The sequence below is a fragment of the Ammospiza caudacuta genome, chromosome 1, assembly GCF_027887145.1.
Source record: "Ammospiza caudacuta isolate bAmmCau1 chromosome 1, bAmmCau1.pri, whole genome shotgun sequence".
Lineage (NCBI taxonomy): Eukaryota > Metazoa > Chordata > Aves > Passeriformes > Passerellidae > Ammospiza > Ammospiza caudacuta.
In genome coordinates this window covers 83,724,426-83,751,513 of record NC_080593.1, presented here as the reverse complement: position 1 = coordinate 83,751,513, position 27,088 = coordinate 83,724,426, and the positions used below count along the sequence as shown (strand labels likewise).

Genomic DNA, 27,088 nt, shown 5'->3' with positions numbered 1-27,088 from the left:
TCTTTTGAGAAGAATAAATAGACACTGTCTAGAGGTTGACCTGGCCAGGGAGTTGGAAGGAGAAAGCACAGCTGAAGAAATGTAGTTTAAGTGGTACTTGCAGGGCCCAATCACAAATCTATTCCAGGATTTAAGGAACTTAAAAAAAATAAGTATCAGTCTAGGTACACTGGATTACCAGAGATGCACTAACAGGTGAGACACTGCTCTGAAATCATGTTTACAGTAGTTCTGATTTCTTTCAAAGGTGTGGGAAGAGGTAGAGTCATGCTGTCACTGCCTTTATAAATGAGCATTTCTCCATATCTGTCAAATATAAAAATCATGCTGTCTGAGTCTGTAAAGGGCCAGCAGGCTCCTCATCTTTCTTGTTGGTGGGAGCTTTGAACAAGGCAGGGACTTGCCACTACATATTGCCTCTTCAGGGGGCTAGGGGTTGAATACATGGTTGCACAAAGACAGTTATTCATTTTCACTTGGCACACAAACTTTCATAGGAAATAAATTATTGAGCAACGTTAATTTGGTCCATTTATGCTACAAGACACCAAATAACACAGATGCATGAGCACTTTGATGTTAAGAAGCCTTGTACCAACTCAGAGGAAAAATGCTCTAAAGTTTCTGCTAAATGCATTTCAGTACTTCTGGATTTTCATTATCCTTTTACAACTTATCAATATCTCAGCATCACCTTTATTTGGTAAAAAAAATACATAATAGTCTTGGTAAGAACTTAGCATTCCAGGCTGTCCTTAAACCTCTCCTTTTGAGCTTAGGAAAAGGGGGAATGATACTGAAATTTGTCATTCTTCACACTATTCTTGGGGCATTCTTGTGAAGATCTGGGAATAAAAGTCCTGATTCAACTGCCAGACAAACTGCCATTTTTCAAAGGAAGCTGTGATATGCATTCTACACCCAAGTACTTTCATACCCTTTCATACCTCAGTGGGAAAGATGGCTTCTTTTCTAATGAGATCTAAACTAGTGAATACAGTAGTTGTTGTTTTCAGACAACAAAAGAGATGCACTAATTTGCTTATCCCATGTTTTGAGGGAGGTTCTGTCACCACATGGCTCCCATTGAAAGCAGGTATTTTCATTATGTGAGGCAGAAAACTCACAGCTGAGGATTGCAGGTCATGTGAACACAAGAAAAGAAAACACTGTCAGAATATATGAAGTTAAAATAAGAACGTAATGGTAGCATGCTCAGACGTTCCCTGGCAAACATTGGTATTCATAAAAAATACTGCTTTCATTTGAGTCATTTGTGTGGGTGTGACTGCTTAGTAGGACTGAACCTACTCTTACAAAAAATACTATGTTGAAGAACAATATGTATCTTCAAAGCATGATAGCAGATGTAGGTAACTGATGAGAGACAAGAAAGACAAGTGCAAACACATCATTCAGAAGTAAGTGTTGTTTGGCTCATGGCAGGTGACAACACTTCCATATCCTTTTTGTTCTCCTTTTAATATTTATTAATATATGCATAGATATACCATATTTCATACGGTGTTCTGTGTATGCAGGTAACATTTATAGGCCAGAAATGCTTTGTGCGAGGTTCAAAACCCAAATTAAAATGTTTTATTCTAAATTACATATATAAATATGCATGCCATATGTCTTTCTGTAATATAATTGTGTTTGAGTTCTTTATGTTATATAATCTTTGCTCTGGGGACATGCAAAAAGTGGAATTCTGAAACTAAATATTTCATGTCCACAGAAAAAGTATATGCACTGTTAGTGGGATGTGGTTCTCTTGGCAAATGCCCTTGTTACAGAAGTTATTAAATAGCTAGAGGCAGGGAGGGAGAGTAAATCCTCAAAGCTGTCTGAAGGGGATTTTTTGTCCAAAGTTGTTCCAGTCAAAAGAGGCAGATGAGCATCAGCTGGCATAAAAAGTAACCAAGAAATTTCAGAAAATCCTTAAGTAGAGAAGGAAATAGTGTGAAAATAAGAATAAAAGAAACAGAATCACAGAATAGATGAGGTTGGAAAGGACCACAGTGATCATCTGATCCAACCTCCCTGCTCAAGCAGGGTCATCCTAGAGCACACGGCACAGGATTGTGTCCAGACAGCTCTTGAACATCTCCAGTGAGGGAGACTCCACAGCCTCTCTGGGCAATGTGGAAATGTGTGACAGGAGACAGAGAGCTGTGAGTGGAAACAGATGACTGTCAAAAAGTATTTTGACACTGTAATAGGTCACCTCTCTGGCATCACACCTCTGCTTCAGCCAGCAAGAGCAGCCTGCCTGTCGGATACTGTGAGCTGCCTGCACAAATGGCCTGGGACAAGCAGGGACCACTGCTCAGGTTTGTCCCTGCACAGGAACCTGCAGGGGTCTCTCTCCAGCATATGCATGGACAGCTTGCAGGGAGCTGCACAGGTGCACATTGAGTACCTGCATCTCCTTTCAGCAGCGTGTGCCAGCAGGGGAACCTGCATTGCCAGAAGGAGAGTGTGTGCATTTCACCCACACATCCTGTGGGAAGAGGCAGATATGCATGTAACTCCCTTCATGTGCACGTCATTAGAGCTCTTTGGGATCAGTTATAGAAGGATGTTTCAAAATCTGTAGGTGTTCATTAACATTTTGTAGGGTCTGTTTTCATGGTTTATCGGTTCTATTTCTGGTACTGATCCTCGTCTGTAGCAGCGTGGGGTATTTCCCCAAGGGGAAAAGATTCAAAGGATTCCACACTCATCCTGACTTTGTAGTTCACGGATGGCAGGTTAATTATATGCAGTTTCACATACACAGTTGTGTTGGCAAAGCAAGGGAACCCAAAAGTGCAACTGCAGAAACACAGGTGAGTGCCAGCTTGGTGTTGGTAGTAGGTGGCATATTGATAACCTTTGCAAATCCACAACCTTGGACTTCTTTTGAAGGGGAGTTAAGAGAGAGAATGGCTTCAGACTCTTCTCTGCAGAGCTATAAAACATATTAAAGGGCACTCAGCACAGGTGGTGACATGGGAGGTTGGATAGTCTTTAGAAAGATAAAAGGAGTCACTGTGCATGAACAGCGCTGACTGCTGCCAAGGGGGATTGTGGGTCTCCATCCTTGGAAGTTTCCAAGGCCTGGCTGTCCAGAACTGTGACTGAATGACTGACCAGATCTAACATTAGTAAATCAATAAACCATTTTGACCCACGTTTAGTTGCTGTGAGTTGAGCAGTTCAGGTTTCCTCTGTAACAGCACTTTCCTCTGTAACATTTAAAGACAGAAATGGAGAAAGAATTTGGAGGTGGGTTACTCAGTGACTACCTGCAGGGAACAGGGTGTGACAGGGAGGTGACCTCTGGAGCTCTGCTCTGGTCAACCATGAGTGGATTTTCATATTTAGTGTATAAGAGAGACTATGAAACTAATAAATTAAGGTGACAGTCGGTGTTTGTGAGGAAAGGCTTGGGATTTTAGAAAGGAAAAAGTCAGGTATGGATTTGAGAAAATAAAAAGAACTAGGATGAAATTTAGTAGTAAAAAGGTCAAGATTATAGTTGGTCTGACAGATTAGTGACAAGAAATTCTGATACATGTTGGAAGCTCATCACATGGATAGGCACTGAGTTCAGGATTTTAATTAATTAGGTGGGTTTAATGTCAACTCAGCTGAATCACAATAACCATCCATGTGACTGCTTTTAACTCATGGTAAGTATGAACTGCATTTTCCTAGGTGAGTCCCAATGAAGGAAGGCTACTTCACATTTGCTGAGCATGGTGTTAATAGCTGGGGTGATGTCCATGTGCTGTCTGAGCTCCAGCTGCATGAGGTACAGTGAGCTTTTAAGGTTTTGTAGCTGTGAGCAAAGGAGCATTGTTCTGGATATATAAATACAGTTTTTATATTCAATTTATTCAATACATATAAATACCTCAAAGGCAGATGTCAAGAGGATGGTGCCAGGCTCTCTTCAGTGGTGTCCAGCGACAGGATGAGGAGCAATGGCCATAAACTAAAACACAACAAGTTTCACCTCAACATGAAGAATAACTTTACATTGAGGGAGGAGAAGGCTGCCCAGGGAGGTTGTGGACTCTCCCTGTCTGGAGTCATTCAAAACCCACCTGGACACGTTTATGTGTAACCTGATCTAGGTGACTGTGTCATGGCAGAGCGTTGGACTGGATGATCTCCAGAAGTCCCTTCCAACCCTAAAAATTCAGTGACTCCAGGATGTATGAGAATATATTTTCTGCAGAATTTGTATTAGTGCTATTGCATGACTCACTGATAAAATCTGGGAAGTGTGTTGGCAGTTTTGGTCACCCAGAAGGTTGAATTGAAAGAAATATGTACAGAGGGTGACTACCAGACTAACTGGGGGAATGAAGAGCTTGTTTTCAGGAAAGAAACAAGAAAAAACATAGATTGATGAGCACAATGAAGCCTGAGATTACACTAAATATTAGGACTTTAAATACTAGGGAGAGGAAGAAGCTATGTGAAAACTAAAGGGAGAGGAAGAAGCTATGTGAAAACTAAAGGATGAGATTATGACAAGAAGAAAGACAAGCAAACTGGCCATGAATAGTGACTAAATGTAGAAACAGCTTAAATATTGAGATTCAAACTACTGGAATAAATGTAGTCACCAAAATCTAAATTGTTAAGAAAGTACTGGATCACTGCATCAAGGAGGTCTGTATGATGTTGGTTTCCTGTGTGATTGCTGGCTGAATTTGATGCCCCAAGATATAACTGGATCCACTTTTCAGTTTCAATTCCATCAGTTCCGATATTAATGTCAGCATTATGATGTTATTGTATCAACTTCAGTAATGGCTCCATATTCTTTCTGTAATTCTTCCTTTGTTTAAATAGGACATTCAGTTGAGGTAAATCCAGGAATTATTAATATTGAGTTTATTTCTTCAATGTCTCTTGGGTGTGCGAGCTTCTGATATATGAAAGTAATACAACAAAGAGCTTTTGTCTTTTATTCCAGTAGGAAGTGTCAGATGAAGGTTAGCACACTTATTTTTGTTTGAGAATATAGGAACGAGTAATCATGGTATGTCATCTTCCTTTTCCTATTTCAAATTAAAATACAAAAGTAGTAAAATACTAAAGTTAAATGGTTACATGTAAAGCTTTCTCTGCTTCCCCATTTGTCTGTTCTCTATTTTGACCTTAAACAGCTGTCATGCTAATAGATTATATGTTGATTTTTTTTTTTTTCTAGTTTTTCCTGGATAATTCTGTGATAGCTTTTCCCTCAGTTCTTAATTCATCAAATGCAAGTTTTCCTAATTCAAGTAATCAGACACGGTGGTGTATACAAAATAACTGTTTTTTCCTACCGGTAAGTTCATTTCACATTTCTTTGTTTGTTTACAACAATTACACTAAATTGACTGTTACCAGATCTGCTTGAAGTTAAACACCCACCCATTTTTGAGACTGCAGTAAAACTTGATTTATTTTTTTTTTAATCAGCTGCAACTGCATTTGAAGTAAGTGGGAAGTTAAATGAGATTAGCACTTCTGAAAATAGAGGTTTTAATGAATGTCAGATTTAAAAAGCAGGAAACAGTCTAATAACAAGGAATCTTAATTCACCCATGCTAACACATTTCAAAATATCAAGATAACACACAGCATCTGCAAAACAGACTGTGCAGTGAAAGCCAGGTTAGTCCGCAGGCAGGTTTCCCATGGTGGGAATATTTTCAGGTGGCTGACCTGAAAATATTCACCATTTTCATCAAATGTGAAATTGTCACACTTCAGTCATTGCATATTTTGGGAAAGCTGGTGTGAGAGGGGTGGAAATAAAACTCTCATGTGCCACTATATAAACTGCTTAAGAGACCTGAACTGATCTGAAGGGGATGTCTCAGTGTGAACAAAAGCACAATGGCACATGCAAGAGGAGGGGGAAGGACATTGCTGCAAAAAAGCGGGACCTGTGTCCCAGAGAGCAGCTGAAAATGTCAAGCCATATATTGTGTCAAAATATATGGGTTTGGGTGAAGCAGCTGGTGGCAGCAGGAGGAAAAGGAAGTTTATTTCGTCTCTATGGTGAAATAATTACCAAAATGGTGTGTTCTGATTTCAGGATTTATAGCTTTTAAAGTATTAAAACAAATTCTTTCATCTACGAAAATTTGACTTTGATAGATTTACATAAAAAATTATGTTAAAATATCACTTCTGACATTAATAAATGAAAATTAAAGTTAGCTAAAGATTTTAAAACTTTAAAACATCTCTCAAATAAGCATTGTTTTCATCCCCGGACACTGCAAACATTTTAGCTGGAAAAAGCTTTAAATTCCTTTTGAGTTACCACTTTTAATTTTTTTTCTTTAATCTGGGATTAAAATTTCTCTCTTTTCACTCTAGAAGATATTGAATACTTAGGCTGACAAATGTTTGTTTCCTTAAATTAAAAGTTTGTTATTTTGAATCTGTGTGTTAGTTTTAAGCTTTGCTCATGTCAATAAACTTTATGTGATTTATGATAGTAAACCTGACATCTATTGACTATGTCATCTAAAATGTGTGCATAAGAGCTTTGGAAATTACTTCAGCCCCAATTGATTTAAGTTCATTTTGAAGCAAAGCAATTTATTTGCCTCCTTCTCTACCCCCCTAAATAACTTTTTTGATTAGTTTAGCTTACTTTTTAAAAAGACTTAGCAAAGATTCCTCAGTAAATTATAGCAACATTTTTATGTTTAGTTTAGTTTAGTTTTGCTATGATGCTTCTGTAGGTTCTGTGTAATAGAAGCTGACATGTATATCTGCTCCTGGGACAAAACACAGTCCTGTATTAGTGCTGCCACCTCCACATGTTAAATAAATAGAAGTTATAATACTGGCATCTAAAAGATGAAGTTTTGGAATATATTTTATTTGACTAGGAAATTTTTTTACAAAATTACTTTGTCCTCAAGTAATTTGACAAATTTACTCTATAGACATATGGGAGTCCAATTCCTTCTTACTTCAGCGAAGATCTTTATACCTATAAAACTGCAGGTCTTATATTTTAAGAGAAGAGACCAAATGCATTGTGCTGGATCCTAATTGTGTACTACCCTGGTGCAAGACACCAGACCTGTGATCTCAGTAAGAAAATCAGATTCTGTAAGGCATTGGTTAAAATACCTTTGTTAGCTAGCACAACAAAGAAAAAGAGAATATATATGGGCTTATGCCCCTTTAGATGCTGAGAATCTTGATTTATATAGCATGAGGTGCAGATTCTGTCTGTGGAGAGGTTACCCAGGATTTTCCTCTTTTGAGCTGTTGGAGTATTTTCTTAAAAGGAAACATTTCTATTCACTGCTTCAGCTGTCAGACCAAAGGGCCTCCACGAGAACTTGCTGCTGCAGTGTTGGGTAAAGCCAAGGCATCATGTTGGCAGCAGGTGGGAGCTGCCTGCAGGCTCCTGGGTTGTGACAGGTTGGCTGAGCTGGCTGAGGTTATCCTGGGGCTGGGGGATGCCCTAAGCAGAGCAGGGGCCTGCACCTGCTTGGCTTCACTGCTCTGTGGATTGCCAGGCTCTCCAGATCTGCTTGTGTCTAACTGAAACACTACTGCAGTGCAAGGTCTGCATTCTGAGATGTGTGGCTGTGCCACTCTTCTCTAATTCATCCACCCTTGTCTGAAATTTTCAATCTATTCTATGTATTTGTATGAAACACTGTCAGAGACTGTTCCCCTTGAAAATTTCTGGGTCTTTGTCAAACAGTATTCAGTTATGGGTTCAAGACTGCCTCTCCTTGTTACTTTTTGGAAAACTGATTTCAGCACTAGAATGCCATACTGATTCAACAAAAGAATAATGCTATTTTTATGTAACCATGTATTTGGAAGGTGACCTCCTCTGAAATGCAGCTAACAGAGAGGTTTTATTTTTTTTTTTATGATTCTGAACAATAGTTCTATCTATTTCTTATTTCAACCAGATCTTTGAGCAAATTACAGTAGCAGCAAAGATTGAGATGGCAGATACATTCTGTCTGATGGGTGCTGTGAAAATTATCCTTCTTAGTGATCCTCCAAAATTAGTATACAGTGATTCAGGTTCTGTCAAAATTGCTGCCATCAACAAGTCAACAGTAGTCCGAAAATAGCATTACTAGAAATAGAATGCTTTGTAGTTTCAGAAAAGAAACTTCCTTGCAAGGTGCAGGACTGTAATTTTCAGGAAGCATTTCTGGCAAAGGGGTTGCATATTAAAGACTAAGATAATGATTCTAGAGATGATTCCTGTTTTAGCATTAATTCTGATGCTGTAATCAATTGCCAGGAAATATTAGAAGAAAATATTTTTCCAGAAATTTAACTTCAACTATACATATTTTTGTTGATATATATGACATAGGAAAGAAAATACTTTTTTTTTTTCTTAGCAAATAGTATGTTTTTATATGGTTATTACTCCACAGGATTTGAGAGAAGGATTTTTTATATTTATATTATGCATAGGCCCTGTTAATAGCTTTGTATTTTTCCTATCCTGGCTGTTTATAAAACTGCATATCTGTGAGATTCATAACTGTGTACTGCATCAGTTTATAACAGCTGCAAATATAGGCAATGAAATTATTACTTCAGGCCTTTAGACATTTTTACCTTGACCCAAATGCTAGCAAGACATTCAGGGTAATCCTGGGACTCAAACATGAATGAAAATTTCACAGTGGAACAGGAGTAAATCTTATGTCACTCTGCTGGCAACAGACTCTTACATTAGATTTCAACACCAGCAGTGGTATCCCACAAATGTAGATGAGTAAATCAAAAGTGTCAAAGGGTGAAAATTAGGGAGCATAAATTTATTTTTATTGGCTGTCTATAAACCATAGTGTCCCAGATTGTGATAGATTGCACACTTCAGTGGTCAGTCAATGGTTTCTTTTTTAAAGTAGCCTGAGCATTTTATTATGCATGATTTCCTACTCAAGAGCCAAATTCTAAATATTTTCCATTTGATTTCTCTTTGCCAGTATTTTATATACAGCTGCATATTAGGGCTCATTTCCTGTTCTGTTTTCCTGAGGATAAATTATGAGTTGAAAATGGTAATAATGTTGATTGCATTGGTGGGCTACAATGTTATCCTTCTGCACACTCATGGGCCCATGCTGGATGACTACAGCAAATTTATGTATGCAATGGCACCTCTTAGAAGGTAGGTGGCTAACTCCAGTCTTTCTGAAGTTCAATACTACCCATGGAAGCTCTTAGTCATGGAACACACATGTTTGGCTGTGTAATCTGAATCACAATGTAAAATCATTGTCATGCTGCAGCAAATGTTTGATTTAATGTCACACCTCAGAGCATTAGAATAAAAGAAGTCTGGACAAGGCATTTAAATCACACACTATAGGAAATGGTGTACGGTTTAATTTGAATTTTTGTCACAAAGGGTGTTACAAGAAGTCATCACCAAGTTTGTTAAGGCCTCAGGCTGCACATAATTAAGGCTTTTAGGGCATATTTGCTACAAGCTGAAGAAAATCAGCTTCCCCAGAGCTAGTACATAGTCTGAAATGCTTACAAACAAATAAATGCTTAGTGATTGAACAAATTAGTAGACGAACAGTATGGATATTTTTTATTTTGTTTTGTTGTGCCTGTGCATTTGTATCTTAAGTTTTTAGTGAGGCTGCTGAAATCCTTGTTACAGCTGATAATATGGAAGACCAAAATTATGACTCCAGTTTTTGTTATTGCTGTGTAAAATAATATTTGGACAGCTGTAATTTCTACCTCGTTTTCAAAACAAAGAGGCGATTCTCTTCTGTGTAGGCCAAGTGTATGGCATATGCCACACCAGAAAATCTGGACATTCAGATTGTAGTTTCAATGTAATTTTTCCTGTGCTGTAACAATCATGGAAAAGGATCTCATTTGAAAATTTGGGGAAAAAATGTATGTTTTCTTTGCACTTAAATCTAAAGATTAAATGAACAAACCTAAGTCTTTGTTTCCATTTTATTAATGGAAAGAGTATGTGTGTGATGGTATGGAGAACCAGGGAACAGGTTAGATTGAGCTTGTGCTTCTGGCAGCTTTGATTTTGTCAGTCAAGCTCTGCATCTGTTGGCATTTTCCTTCCTAAATCTCTTACCAAGGTTCTTGTTTCAGTGGCATGAGTAGGAGAGTTCTAGTGTGAACTGTTTTCCATTGCTTTTAGTGACTTTTGCCAAAGCAGAGTTTTTAATAAACTCTTTACAAGATCTAGTTTGTGCCTTCTCAGGAGAAAAGATATCTTGGGAGATAGGTGCTTTAGTTTCTTTTTCTGCATATTCATTGGATATGGTCGAGCTCTCCACAATGGAAATAGCATTATTGCCTTAAAAATCTATTTTTATTCTACTTGTACAGAATAAGCCACAAATGCTCTCCATTTGCAAGTAAAAAAGGACATTATTTTTCCTAAATCCTCATCTTATTATTGGAGTTCAAAATGTAGGCACATTTGCAGAGAATATTGTAGAGGTAATTAAATCTACATAATATAAATAATGATATTTTATCAAATATTATATTGTATAATATTTAAATGTTCTTAGTTTATGTACCAGAAAGTAGTGCATATAAATTGTGTTCTTATTTTTGTGCTTGAAGTAATATTGGTTTAACTTCTGAGCAGCCTGCTTTACTTATGTTTTTATTTTATAGGCCAGGCATACTGAAGGACCTGAAGACAATGGGCTCAATTTCCTTGTTTATATTCTTCATCACATTACTTGTTTTGGGTAGACAGGTAAGACACACACTTCTCTTCACCTGCACCAGTGGACACAATGCCAGCTGCCACATGCAGCCTGTCACCTTCTCAAAGAAACACTTTTGTCCTGTTCTTTCCCATAGCCTTGCAGAGGAGTGTCAGGATCATCTATAACATAAGTTTCTTTCTTGCCTTCCAATATGCCCTTAAAAGTCACCAGTAGCTAACACTGACACTATGCTGATAGTGTGCTGTGACTGTTGGTTCTCATTCTGACCAATAGTGGCTCCTAGCTTCCTGCCTTGTTCCCATCTGTCTGCATCCATCTGCTGTCTCCCTGGTTGCTTAATTGCAAGCTATTTTCTTCACAGTTATTACAATTTGGTGCAGACACAGAAACAATGCAGCGTGCACACAGAAGTGTGCCACATGCTGAGGCCATGGTTGCACTAAAACTGTGAACCAACAGGAAACTACTTTTTTTATGACCCAGTTGTGCTTTTCCAGAACAAATGTGATGTCAATGGTCTTACCCTGTACTAAGCTGAGGGAAGATGCAAGGGCAGTTCTTTCTCTAAATCCTCAGGCTCGTAGAGGATTCATGGCTAAAAGATGCAATTCCAGCCCGTTGTGCCAGAACAATGCAGTGCACAAGACAGGGCTCTGAAACTGAAAAGGCAATCCATGTGAGATCTCATGAACAGCCTGAGCCGTCACAGACTGCAGCCTTGGAAAGGACTTTATCCCAGACTGTCCTTAAATCATTCATTTACATTATAACTCCTCAAAAGTTAATGACTGTCATTTAAATTGCCATGCAGGCCCTGCAGGTTGCTACACAAAAATTCTTATCTGGCAGTTTCTGCAGTATTTATTGTAGTGGGGAACATCCTTCTTGATTTAGAAATAACATTCTTCATCTGCCTTGTCAGCAGCAGCACTTAGAGTTTTTTCATTTGATGGTGGTGACAGAGTGGGTCTAGCGCAGCTACTTTCCCTCAGAAAGAGGGATAAGTTTTTTATCTCATCAGTGGAGAATCTTTAGTCCCTGTCAACCCAAGTCTCAGATGGAGGCAAAGGGTGCAATACCAAGAATAAAGGAGAGAAGGAATATCATCTTCATTGGGAAAAGAAAGATTTCTTTGTGGGTTCAGTCACATCAGCAAAGAAGTTTGTTCTGCATGCAGCTACAGGTGTTTTCTGTCACACCAACTAAGAAATGAATGTATAATGGAAAAAGTCTTCATTTTGAGAGCTGTAGGTCCAGGATCCTTGTCATGATAGCACTTATTTGTAACTCTTCATTCCTTTGCCTTTGATTTTTCTAACTTTTTCTCCCTTAAAGAAGAAGGAGAAAAAGGCTTCTGCATTTTCAAATGCTCTCAAGCAAAGTCTAAAATGGAAAATGTTATGAACTAATTTTAATACATACCTGGCATAAGAGCTGCCATTTAAAGTTACTGTTGGTGATATTGATTGGTAGCAAATGCTTGAAAAAAGAATAGAGGAGGAAATCAACCTGCATAGTGTGACCTATTCACGGACATATACTTCCCACCTTCTGCCAGTTAGTATTTCTGTGGCTGTGTTTAATAGCTATTGGCTGTTCTGTTTTCTGTTTCACTGTCTGATCTCTTTTAAACACATTTTATCTTGCTGGTGTTCCCAACACTGATAATGAATTTCACAGTTTGATAAAAATTCATGGGACAGTGTCTGTCTTTCTATTTTTAGACTTTCTCTTTTCTACTTTTATTGAGTGGCACTTTTAGGATGCTGTTGAGCCATCTTGGCAGTGTCAACAAAGTCAAATTCTTCCTTACCCTTCTTCCAGAGGGTAATATGCAAGTAATTGCTCTGTTAATTATTGCATTTTTTGCAGATAATACATATTTTTTCTTTTTTTGATATCTGATTATTTAAAAAATGCTAAAGATAATAGCACTGATGAAAAGGACAGCCTTTCTACTTCCCTTCAGCTGCCATTGGTGCTCCTCTGTCCCCAGGATGAGTAACCAAACGTTCATCCAAACAAAAAGTGGAGGCTCTCCTGCAAGCCTAGCTCTGTGAGCCTGCTCACCACTGGCCATAGAGATGCCTCTCCTGAATCAAAAGCAGCAGGGGATCAGTGCCTCTTGTTCAGTGGGGATGAAGAGAGGTAGAGTTAGTATGTCATTACATGGCTTATGACCCTACCTAATTCCTGTAGCTGCACAGCTGGCATCACCACTGGAAGAAGCAGACCTTCCCTCTGCTGCTCATTCCTATCCTTTTGTCTCCTCATTTGTACTGGCCCAGCTCAATGTGTAGATGTATAGTGCATCAAAATAGAGAAATGGTCAGGATTAAAAATTAATCCTGCAGAAGTGGTTGCTCTTGAGGCAGATCTATTTTCAAGATTTATGGTGTGGCTACAGCAATGCTTGTGCCGGAAGAATGGCGGTGAACAGACAAAAGTGAGGTGGAAAAAACAGAACTGGTTTTTTTTTGATGGCCCTGCCAGCATAGGTGAGAACCATTTCCTGACACTGAGATGAAGTGACTCATTTCACCCTGCATACCGATCCCGAGAGTTACTTGATAATGGGCTGGCAACAGGCAGACAGTGTGCTGAGAATGGTGATTCTTCCACCCTTCCCAGGAGAATCCAGATTGGTGTGGGCTTGACTGTGTAAGGAGAGTGCTCACTTTTAAACACGGCTGAGCACTAAATCTCTCTTATGATCTGCTTTGAATCCAGTATTGACATAGCCTGTGAATTCCTTTCTCAACAGTACCTAAAATATTATGTGTCCCGTTCCTTTGTAGTTTTTGTATAGTTTTTCATGATTGATTATATTGTAGTTATCCACACTGAATTTCATTGGTAGTTTTACTGCTGAGGTGCTTGTGGCAGTTTCTCAGAGCTGTAAAAACTGTTTCTTTGTTGTCTCTCTTCTGTTGTTTAGCAAGCTTTTATTTTGCGAGAAAATTCTTCTCTTTTTGAACAAAGTAGTCTCTTCAAGAGTCTCTTCTGAAAGAATTCAATGAAAACTTATTTCAAATTTCACTGCTAGTCACATGACCATTTACTTCTTTGTAGTAGATAGAGGCATGTTTACAGTATGTCAACTCATCCACTTGTATCAGCATTAGCCACTAAGTCTAAATAGCTCTTTTCCTTAGCATTTACTGGCTTTTTTTACAAGGTACCTTGCTCTACTGTTCCTGCTTCTTTTCCAAAGACTTGCCTTATATCCCTACCCTTTGTCAGTTCTCTAACACTCTGTCTGTCTTGACTGATCAGGATAAGTTTCGTATCATGCAAACAAACCAACACAAAAACCACCACCACCACAATTCAAAATAAGTTAATAAGCTGGTCCTCTTCTCTTTTTGTAATATGATATGCTGACTTTTCTAATTTCAAAGCAAATTGTAGAATACATTCTGATTTTTCTTTTCTGATCTCTAAGTTCTCTTTGCCCTTTTTTGGAGCAGCCTAAATTTAATTCAGTAAAGAGTAAGGTAGTAAATAAATTATCTTTTTTATACTAGCTTTTGAAGAAGAAACATATTTTTGAAAACTTCACTTAGCTACCACCTTTTCTTTTCACTACAAAGTTGGTACAATCTATGGATATTTAATTTCAGCAGGCATCCATGTTACTTTTGTCAATTTATGCCCAAGGATTTTGACGTCCCAACGTTTTACTGGATTTTTCCTGCATGGATACCATTTGTGGCATTTGAATTTACCATCTATGTGTATTTATATTTATACTAATCCAAGTTCTTGGATGTATAAATATCTAACATATATATAAAAAGATATTCTCAAAAAGTGACTGCATGTATTTTGCGTGCTGTGGATGGTTCTGAAAAAAATCTCTATTCATGATCTCAAGCTTTATAGGACTGATAATTGCCATTTAATACAGGCACAATGACAAGGCAATAATAAAATCCTATTCCCAAATTCCTGCAGAAATCTGTTTTCAGGTTCTCTGTACCTTTATGATTGTCTGTATAAGTGTTTAATTCTCTGCCCACTCTTATTTTGCTTATAGTTTGCAAATACCCTTTAGTAAAATATAATTATTTCAAATATCCAGCTTGTTTGTTTATTTGACATTCAAAGTCCAGATTTCTGCAATGCAGCATGATCCATTCTAAGATGTCAAGACCCCTTTTACTTTCAGAAGAATGTCACCCTTGAGTCAGAATAGCCAGAATATTTCTTTTGGGGTGCATTTGAGGTCTGCATTCTGTCCTTAGCAGTATCGATATCAGCACAAAGAGAGTATGTTAACAGTGATTTCATGTGATGGATGTTCTCTTTCAGTTTTGTAATTAAATGTTTAAATAGTACCTGGCCCTTATCAACCAATTCAAAGGAAACTTGAGTATATTTCTCTCTATACATTTAAGTGGAGGAATCATTTTCCTCTTACTGTTTTTTCATCCTGCAGGTATTTTGCCTTTTAAAAGCTTGCCAAATCATTTTAATACCATCTAATTTCAACTTTCTACTCTTATCTTTGGCTGTGATCTCAGCAGAATTCCTATGAATCATTTTGAGCTGTTACAGCCACTGTCCAGTCAGAAGGACTAATCTCATTTTTTATGTCAATGCTTACTGACTGCTAATACCAGTAGCTAGCACTTTTAAGTTTTTCTGTAATAAGATTGCCATCATAATCATATTCTCCTGGTTAATGACATAGTCTTCATTGACATTGCCTGATAGTGTTAAATCACTAAGACTACATTGAAACAGCTCTTGATTTTATCAGGTCAAATGAGATAGGCCAGAGGAGGCTTTACTGTGGAAATAATGCCTTAGAATTCATGACAGCACCCTGAAAATATTGAAAGGAAGTGGAGAGAGCTCCGCAAAAGTGCAGTTTTATTTATTTTCCACCACCTTTCTAGTGAAATTGGATCCCAAAACATACTGATGCTCCAAGGATGTTGTGTGTTTTCATATAGTTCCAGGTATTGTTGTAGTTACTGGAAAGCTACTATGAAAATTCTGGGACAAAAAGAAAAGCAGGATAAAGTATTACAGAAAGGAGTGTAAAAGTAAGCAACCAACCAAAAAAAAAGAGCAACTAACAAAACCAAAACGAAACTGAGTTAGCCCAGCTGACTGGGCCATTTTTTATAGTCTGATCATGATTTGATATACTGAATGTAAATCATATCAATAGGCTGTTTTCACCAGGCTGGTTGCATGGCATAAGTTCAAGTTAGTAAAACTAGGGTCTTCCTAAAATGCCCATTATTGTAAGTGAAATTCTGCACTTACAAAATAATACTAAGTTGCAAAACTATACATTGTTTCCATTACAGTGTTTGATTTCTGTAATGAATTTCTACTCAAGTTTAAGAGTAGATAAATAAATCTTCCGTTGCTTAAGGCACCTTGCAACTTTTCTTTTTTTCTCATTGGCCTTTTTGCTGGATTTGATAAAATGTATGTCACAAAATGTATGCTTGGGCTGTGACTTCTGTGGGACCTGGAATTATATTTGAGTGGCTAAATAATTGTAGGGGTTGTGTACTGTGCTTATTTTGTCTCTTAAACCTGTACTCCAGCAGGACAAGATGCCTATTGTTTCTTTACTTCTGTGTCCTCTTGTAACAGAATGAATATTACTGTAGGTTAGACTTCCTGTGGAAGAACAAGTTCAAAAAAGAGCGGGAGGAGATTGAAACCATGGAGAACCTAAATCGGGTGCTTCTGGAGAATGTGCTTCCAGCCCACGTAGCTGAACACTTCTTGGCAAGGAACCTGAAGAATGAGGTCAGCTGTCTCTGTATATCCTCTGCTCTGTAAGAAAGCAGTGCGCCCTGGAAATACCACTTAATGCTGTTTTGAACAGTAGGTCCTTACAGCAAAAATATAAATTTACAGACACTTTCATTTCCCCTTTCCTTCCTGTAAGGTTTGCTTTACAGCACTGAATGCACCATAAAACCTTGAAATAAAAAGGTGAAATTTTCCTAAGTGGCAATGCACTTTGCCTTTAGAAGGATGGTAAAAATAGGTGAGGAGGAGGAGGAACACAATGGCTGAATCAACATGGGTTTAATTTTAAATCATATGCATTCAGATACTTTTTCCTCCATGATCAGAGTGGAGTTGCAACCAGGTTCTGAATTTTCTTCTGTTCACTGGAGAGCTTGTTTATTGCAGTGAAAATTAACTTTTTCCCTGAAATAGTGGCTATGTTAATTCTGGAAAGATGTTCTGAACACTGAATTACCTATTTATTTACTGTTTAATGGACCTAATCCCCTAATCCAAGCACCAGAAAAGTCACCCAAAAGATCCGTCTTTACTTTTCTGGAAATTGGATCTGCTCCTAATATTCCTTTACAGTAATAATAAAGAAAAAATATATATACAAAAATCTATTTCGAGAGAGTAGCAGCTATAGAGATCTTAAATGTAAGATTTTTAATTACTTGTGCTTGCCAAATAATTGTTTCAAAAAAGACAGAAGAGGGCAGAGGGCAGATTTAAGGATTTATTTTTGATCTTCTGAGCAAAAAAGGACAACATCTTCCTTTTCACTGTGGTTTGCATTAAGCAGTACTAATCAGGACTGCATTTCAACACTTTAGTATTCCCTGCAAATATTCATTTGGTAGCTAACAAAAATTGCTGTGGGGTTCCTTTGAATGCGATGAAGATTTTGGCTAGAAGCCAAGTTGACTCCGCTCCAGTTCTCAGTTAAGGCATTAAATACAGCAAACCATCAGGAAATTGCTTTCTTGATTATGTGCTACTCCACCTCAGCTTCCCAGCAGAGCAACACCATCTGCTTACCTTTGTATCAGCTACCAGATTTATCTTGTCACCCCTCAAGATTCTTAGGTTGGAATGAGTTTACTTAATTCAATGAAGCACAGAAATTGTAGAGTGCTGAGCTCCCCAACTCATCATGTCAGGTGAAGTAAAAAGGATTTGACATGATTTTAATGACATCCATTGAAAAAAACCCAAAAAACAAACTCAAGTTTTTCCTTGTTTTGTTTCTTTCAAGAGTTTTCAAAGGAAGGCCATTTCAAATCTCTGGAAGTATTCAGGAATATAAGTATCTGTCATGTCTTTAGATTTGTTTCAATATCAGCAAGGTTCTGTATGTAGATACAGATGTTAGGGCAGATTAGGCCTTTGTTTTCTCGGTGTGGATGTCTTAAGTCAACAGATATGACATTGAAATTTATCCACATTTTCCTTAGCTGCAAACATTCAAGTCGGTATGGTTTTATGTTTGTTTTTTTTCTGTTTAAAATAGATTCTGAGATTAAGAAAATGGATTAATATTCTATTTCCAAATACTACTTCCCTTAGTATTTTATGCATGCAGGTGTATATGGAGATAAGGGAAAACAAATGCTGCTGAAAAGCAGGCAGGAGAAATGAAAAGGGAAAAAGTTAGTGGATAAATGCTAACAGTTGCACATGTAGTAGTGTAGTAGTAGTTTCAAATGACCAACATCTTTTTATAATAAGATATATATATTGACTAATGCTAATAGGCCAAAAGCAAAGGTCCTTCAGAGCAAATAATAAAGGTTTGTTTGCTTTACCAGAACTTCCAGAGCTGGGTTTCTGCTTTATAGTCTGCATGCTGGAGACAGGTTATTTTCCAAGACAGGTTATTTTCTAATTGAAAAGCAGGCTCAAATCTAAAATGAAAAGCAGGAAACAGGGTCAGGATTAAATATATCTGCACCTGGCTTTTGCAGCTTTCTCCTTAATGCTTTTATCCTTCAGATTCCCTATTAGTAAAAAGTGCTTGGGAACTTTTGTGCTGAAAGCTAACTGGCAAGCCCATCTCTGAGCAAGAGGAATCGTGCTTTATTAGCTACAGGATGGAGCTAGCACTTTACTTAGAGCAAAAATTCTGCCCCAGAGAAGCTGACCGCCATACCCTTCCAAGGTATAAAATTGGACTGGTTTGCCTTCCCTATCCCAGGAGATCTTGAGGCATTGGAGATGAGGGGACAGTAAAAGAAACATACTTGCAGAATTTCAGATGGTATTAAAGAGGAAAAAGGAAAGGATTGAATGTAAAAGACAGGATGATTTTATTTTTGTAAAAATAAGAAAAGCTATTCCTTCCTAGAATAGTATTGCACTTAATTTTCTAACTACATATTTTGGAGAGTACTGTTTCAAGAGAAGAACTCTCAGGAAAATTAAGGCACTCAATTGTAACATTCTTTATTATTATGATCAAAATAAACTAGATAGGGATGACTCCTTGAAATTCTCTGAAATTTATTGTGATAGTCACAATTACTAGTTATCTGGTTATAAATAGTGCCACTTGTTGTTGTTCCATGATGGTGCTATGTAATTGAGCATTCATTAGTGGAGATGAATTATTAGAGAGGAAGGAGGACAAATGGGTCGCTGTAATTGAAATGAAGTTACAGTGAAGATGACCTGAGGAAATAGAAGTAAAGCTGAGTTAACCATGGAGTGTAGTCTCTGTACCTTGCTAAGGAAATACCCCATGTGACCATGCAGGAGCCACTCTGGCAGTCACACCTGCAGCACCCAAGAAGGGACCAAATTCCCTTCACAGTGGGCAGCTCCAGTGAGCCAAGAGGTGCCCTGCTGGACTCCCCACACACCTACAGTCAGACCAGATTTCCTTACTGGCTTGACCCTTGGGTTTCCCACAGGAGAGTCTCAAAAATCTGGATTTAATCATGGTGCTACAAAAGAATAACAGCTGGAGCTGTGAATCAATGTATTCCATCCCTGCAGCATACAGTTGTGGTGGAGCGTCAGCAATGCTATGGGTATAAAATCCCTAGAAAATACAGGAGGCACAAAAATCTAGTTATAAAAAATTTATCTCCTGCAGCTGCATGTGTTCCTTCCTGTCCATCATTATTTTCATGTTTGCTCAGAAATTTCCTTTACACCTGTGATGGGATGAAGCAGTCAGCAGTTTTCCCATAGTTCTGTTATTTTTCAGTTATACATCAGCAGTAAAGATCCCCTATATCTGTGCACATCTGTGTACAGACACACCACATTCTTCCAAAAGGACACACTGACTGTCAAATTGCAAAACCCAAGCTTTGCTAAGTAAACAGGAAAATACTATCTTATGCTTCTTGAACTCACAGAATAAATCCTTTTTATGTGACTATTGAAATCCCTTGTTTCTCAAATAATAACTTGAAGGTAGTTCTACATAAAAGTAGATAGCAGCCTCGTTTATAGCTATGTCTACCTTTGTGTATAGATGTTATTTCTTTTTTAAGTGTTAGTTTAATAATTTTTTTTTCTTTCTATCTTTTTTGGGGGGATGTGAATTTGTCCTGAAAGAAGAGATAGTCTCATGTTCAAGGGCAGTGGAGAGGAAAGTGAAGGGTGTAGTGGGAGGTGGTCATTTTTAGCACCAGAATCTTTCTGTGGAGTAGAGATGCTCTCATTTCAGTGGTCACAGAAGGTAGTGCAGACTCTGCCATAAGTAAGTTTCAGTTCAGATGAATTCTTTTCTCTTTGGCCCAGCTCCTTGTTATGCAAAAGAAAGGATAATTATTTTGTCCTCTTAGGCGTATTGTCATTTTAGGTTAGGAACTATCAATCGGGGTCATTTTGCATTATTCACTTGTAGTACATTGAGTTTGTGATTTTGGTTCAGTTTTTTAGTTAGTACAATAATAAACAGCCAATAATAAATTGGATATTGTTTTACAAAATACATTTTCAGCCGTGCAAGCCAGACTAAATTCTCTTCATAAGAAGTTTCAAAGATGGGCCCTGTCTAATGAATTAGTGAACATTTTGTTTTCACAAAGTTAATGTTCAGGAAGAAAAAAAAATCATTACAATATTTTCAGCCTTTTGTGTTAATTCGCCCTTATGAATAGGTTTATGCATTGTTTTAAATTAATAAATGCAGCTAAATGCTAAAAACATCCAACCTCCATCTTAAGGCATTCCAACTACTGCAGCACCTCTGTTTTTGATCCTGGATACTGCATGTTAATTAGGAAAGTTATTTACAGCAGACTATGATAATTGTTTTTTCTTTATACTGTTTTCTTTTGGACAGGACCTGTATCACCAGTCATATGACTGCGTCTGTGTCATGTTTGCCTCTGTTCCGGATTTCAAGGAATTTTACACAGAATCTGATGTAAACAAGGAAGGGTTGGAATGTCTCAGGCTGCTGAATGAGATCATTGCGGACTTTGATGATGTATGTACTACAACAGTGTTTGACATATGGTTTCAATCTTACTAACTCATGATATGCAACAGTCAGAAAACATACTTGAAGGGGAGAGTGGAAGAGCTGTCAGAAAATACTTACAGGGACTATTAAAGGAAAAAATAGATTTATGTGAGATAAATCAGATACTGATCTCACATCATATTCAATTGCTTTTGATTTCCTATAATGAGAATCCTATGAGTATTTTTTTTTTTTTTGCCCATTAGCTGCAGTTTTTGAGACAATTACATTACATGCCATGGATTAACCATAGGTTCTAAATATGAATGTTTAAAGTCAGGCATAACCTTTGTGTTATACCTGATCTGCACTGATGATTTGATACACAAGCACATCAAAGGACTATAAAAGTTGTGATGTTCCATTCACTGAAGTCAGAAGCAAAGAGAGAGTATGACTACAGATGGATTAGGAAAAGGCATCTATAAAGGCCTCACTGAGAACAGTATTTCTCTATAGGGAAGTCATTAGTGATGAAGATACCAGTAAAAGTTATTAAAATCGTGTCATGACTCAGAGAGCACAGTCTGGATTTGTGGGTCTGAAGCTATAGAGGGTATTTTAGCAGCAAACCCATTTGGAGAGCATTGGGTATTCAATGTTCAAAAAAATTGGGATATATGTACTAAAATCCTTGAATTTTAGTCCTATTGGCATGGAGTATTCCACTGGCATGGAATGGACGCTTACTTTCAGAAAGCTGCCTAAAGCTTAACTGTTGGCTGGCATGGTGGTCCACTTCCAATATCACAGGAGTGCAAAGTCTACTGACTTTTATAAGCTGTATGTAAAATAAGATGGAATTTATTCTCACTACCATAAATTTAATTTCTGTATAGTAAAAAGTTATTTGAGAAGAAAGAAATTCCCTTTCCTTGGAGTTCTGTAACCATTGTTTTATCCATCCTTAAGTCCTTCATCCTGTATATATTTGTGAAGCCATTTGAGGTCCATACGGAAACTGTTCTAAGACTTGAGTCTCTGATTGGTGTTAGACTAACAGGACTGCTGATCAGAATAATAAATGACTGTCCTTGTTTTACAGTTGTTGTCAAAGCCAAAGTTCAGTGGAGTTGAAAAGATAAAGACCATTGGAAGCACTTACATGGCAGCAACAGGACTCAGTGCTACACCCAACCAAGAACAGTGTCAGGTACAGGAAAACATGTTTCTGCTTAATAAAAAGCATATTCAAATGAAGGCTGAAATTTTGTTCATTAAGCTGCAGATTATGTATAATAATGTGGCCTAGTTTTTTCTTATTAGCATAGATTGTATTGTACTGGACAAGTATATAGTTTAGTATACATTCTGTGAATTTTTCTTCACATTGCAGTTTGAAAATGCCACCTCTGTATTTGCTAAAACAGGCCTTCTGCTCTGGATACAGTACAACATTTCATTCCTATGTGCTACATCAGGACTGGATTTACAGAGCATACAAAAGATTGCAAGAATTAAAGTTTTCCATTGTGAGCTGGGAGGGATGATTTGCCTTACTAACTACACTTTTAGAACCCTCAGACTCAGCACTGAGAATATGTTCCTTTATTTCTAGTTTACTTAATATGGTAAGATTAGGAACTGTAGTCAGTGGAAATCCAGATCAGAAAAGCAATTCATAACTTATTCAAAAACCTTGCCTCTGCCATGATCTCTTTAGAGTACTATAGGTTGGCAACAGAGAGACAGCAATTAAGAATCAACACAGTCTCTGCTAAGGATTAATGTGCTCTTGCCAAACTCATGTTCCTTCTAAACACAAGCAATTACTACGTGAACTGTAGACCCTAAGGATCCTGAGGACAAAGGATTATTTTAAATTAGCTCTGACATTTAATGCAGGGAGGTGAAGGAGATGAAGAAAATGCAGAGCTGCAGACCGAAGATATGAAGACATAGAGAGCTCTCAATCACAACTAAAACTAGTGTATGCAGAGGAAGAAATTTATCACAGGAGTTATTTCCACAATCAGGAGATCCACAGTTTAGCATTCCTTTGGTGTTTGGTTCACATTCTCAAAAGAAACCCACCAAAACTCAGCAGCCTTCATTCCAGATTCCCAAAGATGCACAGATCCTGCAGTACCTAGTGAGGCAGTGACTGACTGCTAGACATACTGCTGGGAACCACCCCCAGCTTAAAACAAGCATCCAAGGAAGACTTAAGTGCCTAAGGAAGGGGTCTGAATATATCAGCTGAACAGGAAACCATCTGTTTTAGCTAGGAGTGAACTCCAAAGGAAACAGGCTTCATTTATCTAAACAGCTGCTCCAGCAAGCACCACTACTGTCCCACCCTAGACTGATGCACGCACTCCATGAATCATCTCTGAAGTTGTCATCTGTCCATCTCTTCTGTCCCTTTATCTCAAGAAATAGGGAAGATTCAGTAATTTCTCACAGAGATCAATGAGTCCATGTATTATTAAATCAGTCACTGGTCAGGATCCTACCTTGGGGTGTGGGACACCAAAATCAATTTTCTCCTCAGGCTGAAAGGACTCAAAACAGCACTTAAAATAAGGTTGCTTTGTTATGTATGAGGAGAGATTAAATCTACAGCCTTGGTAAGTTGTATAAACTCTGTAAGTAAAAGTGCAGAGTGGGGTTGCCCTCTTCCTCTTGCATTTTAGTAATTTTCAGGTCTGTTAAATGTTCTCAAATGTACTTGCCTATCTGCAAGATGAGATCAGTGGAAGAATTTTTAGAATTGTGAATTTCACTGGATCTTAAGCATTTTATAAGGGTGCTGAGCTGTGCAACAGTGAGAGGAAATAATCTCTGTAGAGCTGTCCACAAGCATTATTTATTATGAAAGGGAATACAATAGAAGCAGACACTTAAAGAAAATGAATTAACAAATTATAGGCACACATAGATATTGAGTGCCTGTGGGATTAAACAGCAGCTAATCAGTCAGTTGACAATCAAAATGTTGGATTAGGCATGGTTTGGATGTATCACCACTAGACTGCCTGGTTGTACACAAGTGAAATGCATTCTGTGTCTTGGCCATTGTTTGATCTTACTGATGCTGGACAGGGTACCACCTTCTACATTACTTCTCTGCATCTGCCTGCAGAGGCATCCCTAAGGGCATAAGTGTCTTCAAGTGTTCGATGTATTTTGGTTGTATTCTTGCAGCAACCAAGGCTCACAAGACTGATTTCACATTGTTTGCTTGTCTTTTGAATTCAGGAACCTGAACGACAGTATATGCACATAGGAACCATGGTGGAGTTTGCATTTGCCTTGGTGGCAAAACTGGATGTCATAAACAAGCATTCATTCAATGACTTCAAGTTACGAGTAGGTGAGTATCATATGATCTTAGGAGAGCATCGTGGACAAGGGGGGGAATTAAAGTAGTAACAGAACTGACCAAAAGGGCCATGATAGTAAACAGCACCATCTTTACCTTGTTTAAAAACAGCCTGCATGGTATTGCCTATCAACGCCTAGAGTGTTTCAAGGCTAGACTCAGAAAAGGACAGTGTTCCTATTTAAAGAATGGTTGAAAAAATTTGTTCACATGGCTCTGAGTGGTTTTATGGTAACTCTTTAAAAATTATTGCAGAGGTTATAAGCTGTGCATTTTTGGAAGTTTACAAATACCAAAAGAGTACACAATAAAACTCTAGACTGGGCTTTGCAAAACTATATAAATGTTTTTTCAGAGGACAGGAGCTATAAGGGGTCAGTGAGGCTGGAATCTGAAATATTTTACATGTACTAAATTCAAACAAGCACACAAAAATGCATTCTTTCCTTTGAACTGTTAGACAAGGGAGAGTATTTGCCTTTGTTATTCAGGTAAGAGCAAAGATGACTAGTTATTTATCTTGGAAAGAAGTATCCCTTATGTTTCATTTTCTAATTGCTTTTTTTTTTTTTTGTGCATCCTGGTATTTTTAAAAAGAAACAGACAGCTGCAGTAAGCAGCAGAAAGAATGATAAATGAATTCAGAGCTGGTCAAGAACCGTATGTTCCAAAATGTTTATTTCCTGATAGCAGTACACAACAGTTTCACAATGCAATATGTAACATGGAAAGTGTGAAATGAAAACAGTAAACAAATATTGAAAACCCATAAATTCTGTAAATGTGTCAGAAGTATTTGATTTCCAACAGTTATTCTCCTGCCTCTTCTCCTGCCTTACTGTACCGCTTGCTTTTCCTTTCAGCTGCTCCTCTCAAGTCTATTTCACAGTGCCACCCACTGGCAAAACTGGCTGTCTTCTGACTAAACGAGCTTCTTAGGGCACTCCTTTGCCAGTATGTTTTGTATTCCTTGCTAAAAATGACAAAGCAAATCAGAAGTATGCTTCCTTCTCACAGTGATACAGAACCTGATGGTTCTGGCCATAGCTGACATTGCACATAACAGCAGCTCCAGTACAGATAGGCAGCTGTTGCGTGCCGGGGCTACATCTGCAAGCTGCTTAAAGCAGTACTGGGTCCTTTCAAGTGGGGACCATGAAGCAAAACAAAATGCTTAACTTTGGATTCTTACTAATCTTTCTAATGATTACAGAGAACTCAGACTCCTTTGCTTCATGAAATGAAAAAATGTTTTAACTCCAAAAAGAAACACAGGCCCCAAAGTAGTATTTGTACCGCCATAATGCAAGATAGGCAACATACTGAGATCTTCATTTTCACATCAGTACTTCTCCACTTCCCAACACCTGATGATGAAAGCCTCTGATATCCATACTAATTATAGCCACAGAAACATTTTAACTACTTCTGACCTAGTCCCCACTGTAAGGATTTCTACCCAAACTGCCCTTTGTAAAAGCATCCCTCAGCCAGCATCGAAGTCTGAAATTTTTGCAACTCATTAGAGGTCTCATCTTTCATAATCTTCTGTGAGTGCCTGAAATGCGAGTGTGACTTAGGAAGTACACATTGCTCTGATCTTGTCAGATAAGGAAGAGGAGGATCTAGATGACATTTTAGGCATTCCTCCCCTTCTGCAAGTTGAGACGCTTGATTTATGAGACAAGGCTCAGATATGGTTTTGCAGCAAGTTTTGCACATGTATTACTTTCTTTCAGAACAGAGGCTGGTGTGTTATTTTCCATATAACTTCATAGTTGGAACATTTGTCTGTTTTGTAGGTGACTTAATTTGGTTCCTGATTTTGGGTGAGGCTGGGCCGTGAGCCCAGGCTGTAGGACACTTCAGAATGAGGTATTCTCTGTCATTCCTGCTGAACAGTGTTGCATTTCATAGAATGATTAAATATTGCTTTGGATATGAGAGAAAGAGATAGATAATATCACCCTCTGTTAGAGCATCCCCCTGTAGTGAGAGTACTACTCTTCCAGCCATGTCCCAAAAACATTCATGTGTGTCATGCAAAAAAGATGAAACACTAGCAGGAATGACATAGAGCAGCATATCCCACAATGCTTGGGTGGCCAGAACACATCCCTAAGATATACTGGTAGAAGTTTCCTCAAAGGAGGGGGCATCTGAATGTGACTCCTGAGCCCCTGAGGTATTTCTCAAGTGATCAACAGCAGTGGTTCAGGAAGGAGGTAAAAAATAAAAGTCCCTTCCTGCTCATTGTATTTTGTAGCAAAATCCTACTGCACTGCCCCAGCTTCTGGACCATGGCTACACACATCTCTTCAATATTCCCTGCTAACCAGATTGGGCTACCCAGCAGATGGCTTTTGTGGATTCCAGTCTTAGTTCCCTAGTGTTTTCTACAAGTTGTATGTCATGAAGTAGAGAAAACCCATCCATGACAAAGTTGTTAATGCAAAGTGGTGCAATGCCCAAGTCTCTTTGTGCATTGAACCCTGAGCACTTAGAAAAATATATATCTATTATGTTTAATAATTCACATGTTCTGTGGGGTTGGTGGTTGGAGACAGGGACAACACACACACCTCCAAGCTCCATATGACAAACAGCCTCTTCTGTTGTTGAGAGCCTCCTTATATATAGGGAGTTCAAGACTCCCAGATTTAGACAGCTCACTGGTCTGATCCTCCCACAGCCCAGCTCCTGACCAGTGAGATGTCCACAGCCCAGGATGGAATGTGATAGATGAAGTTCCCTATCTATCAACCCAGGGCCCGGTTT

At 38.1% G+C, this 27,088-nt stretch overlaps 1 protein-coding gene across 2 annotated transcripts in view; it reads left to right on the top strand.

Annotated features, from left to right (window-relative positions):
- Positions 1–27,088, top strand: part of ADCY2 (adenylate cyclase 2) — a 205,924-nt gene that overhangs the window by 173,836 nt on the left and 5,000 nt on the right. The window contains exons 17-23 of one of the 2 annotated variants that reach the window (XM_058825649.1): positions 5,216–5,335; positions 8,994–9,178; positions 10,678–10,762; positions 16,356–16,514; positions 20,803–20,949; positions 22,031–22,138; positions 24,187–24,301. In XM_058825649.1, coding sequence (XP_058681632.1) covers positions 5,216–5,335; positions 8,994–9,178; positions 10,678–10,762; positions 16,356–16,514; positions 20,803–20,949; positions 22,031–22,138; positions 24,187–24,301 — 919 coding nt within the window. The remainder of the gene's footprint in view (positions 1–5,215; positions 5,336–8,993; positions 9,179–10,677; positions 10,763–16,355; positions 16,515–20,802; positions 20,950–22,030; positions 22,139–24,186; positions 24,302–27,088) is intronic. The other variant, XM_058825658.1, reaches the window with a different exon arrangement.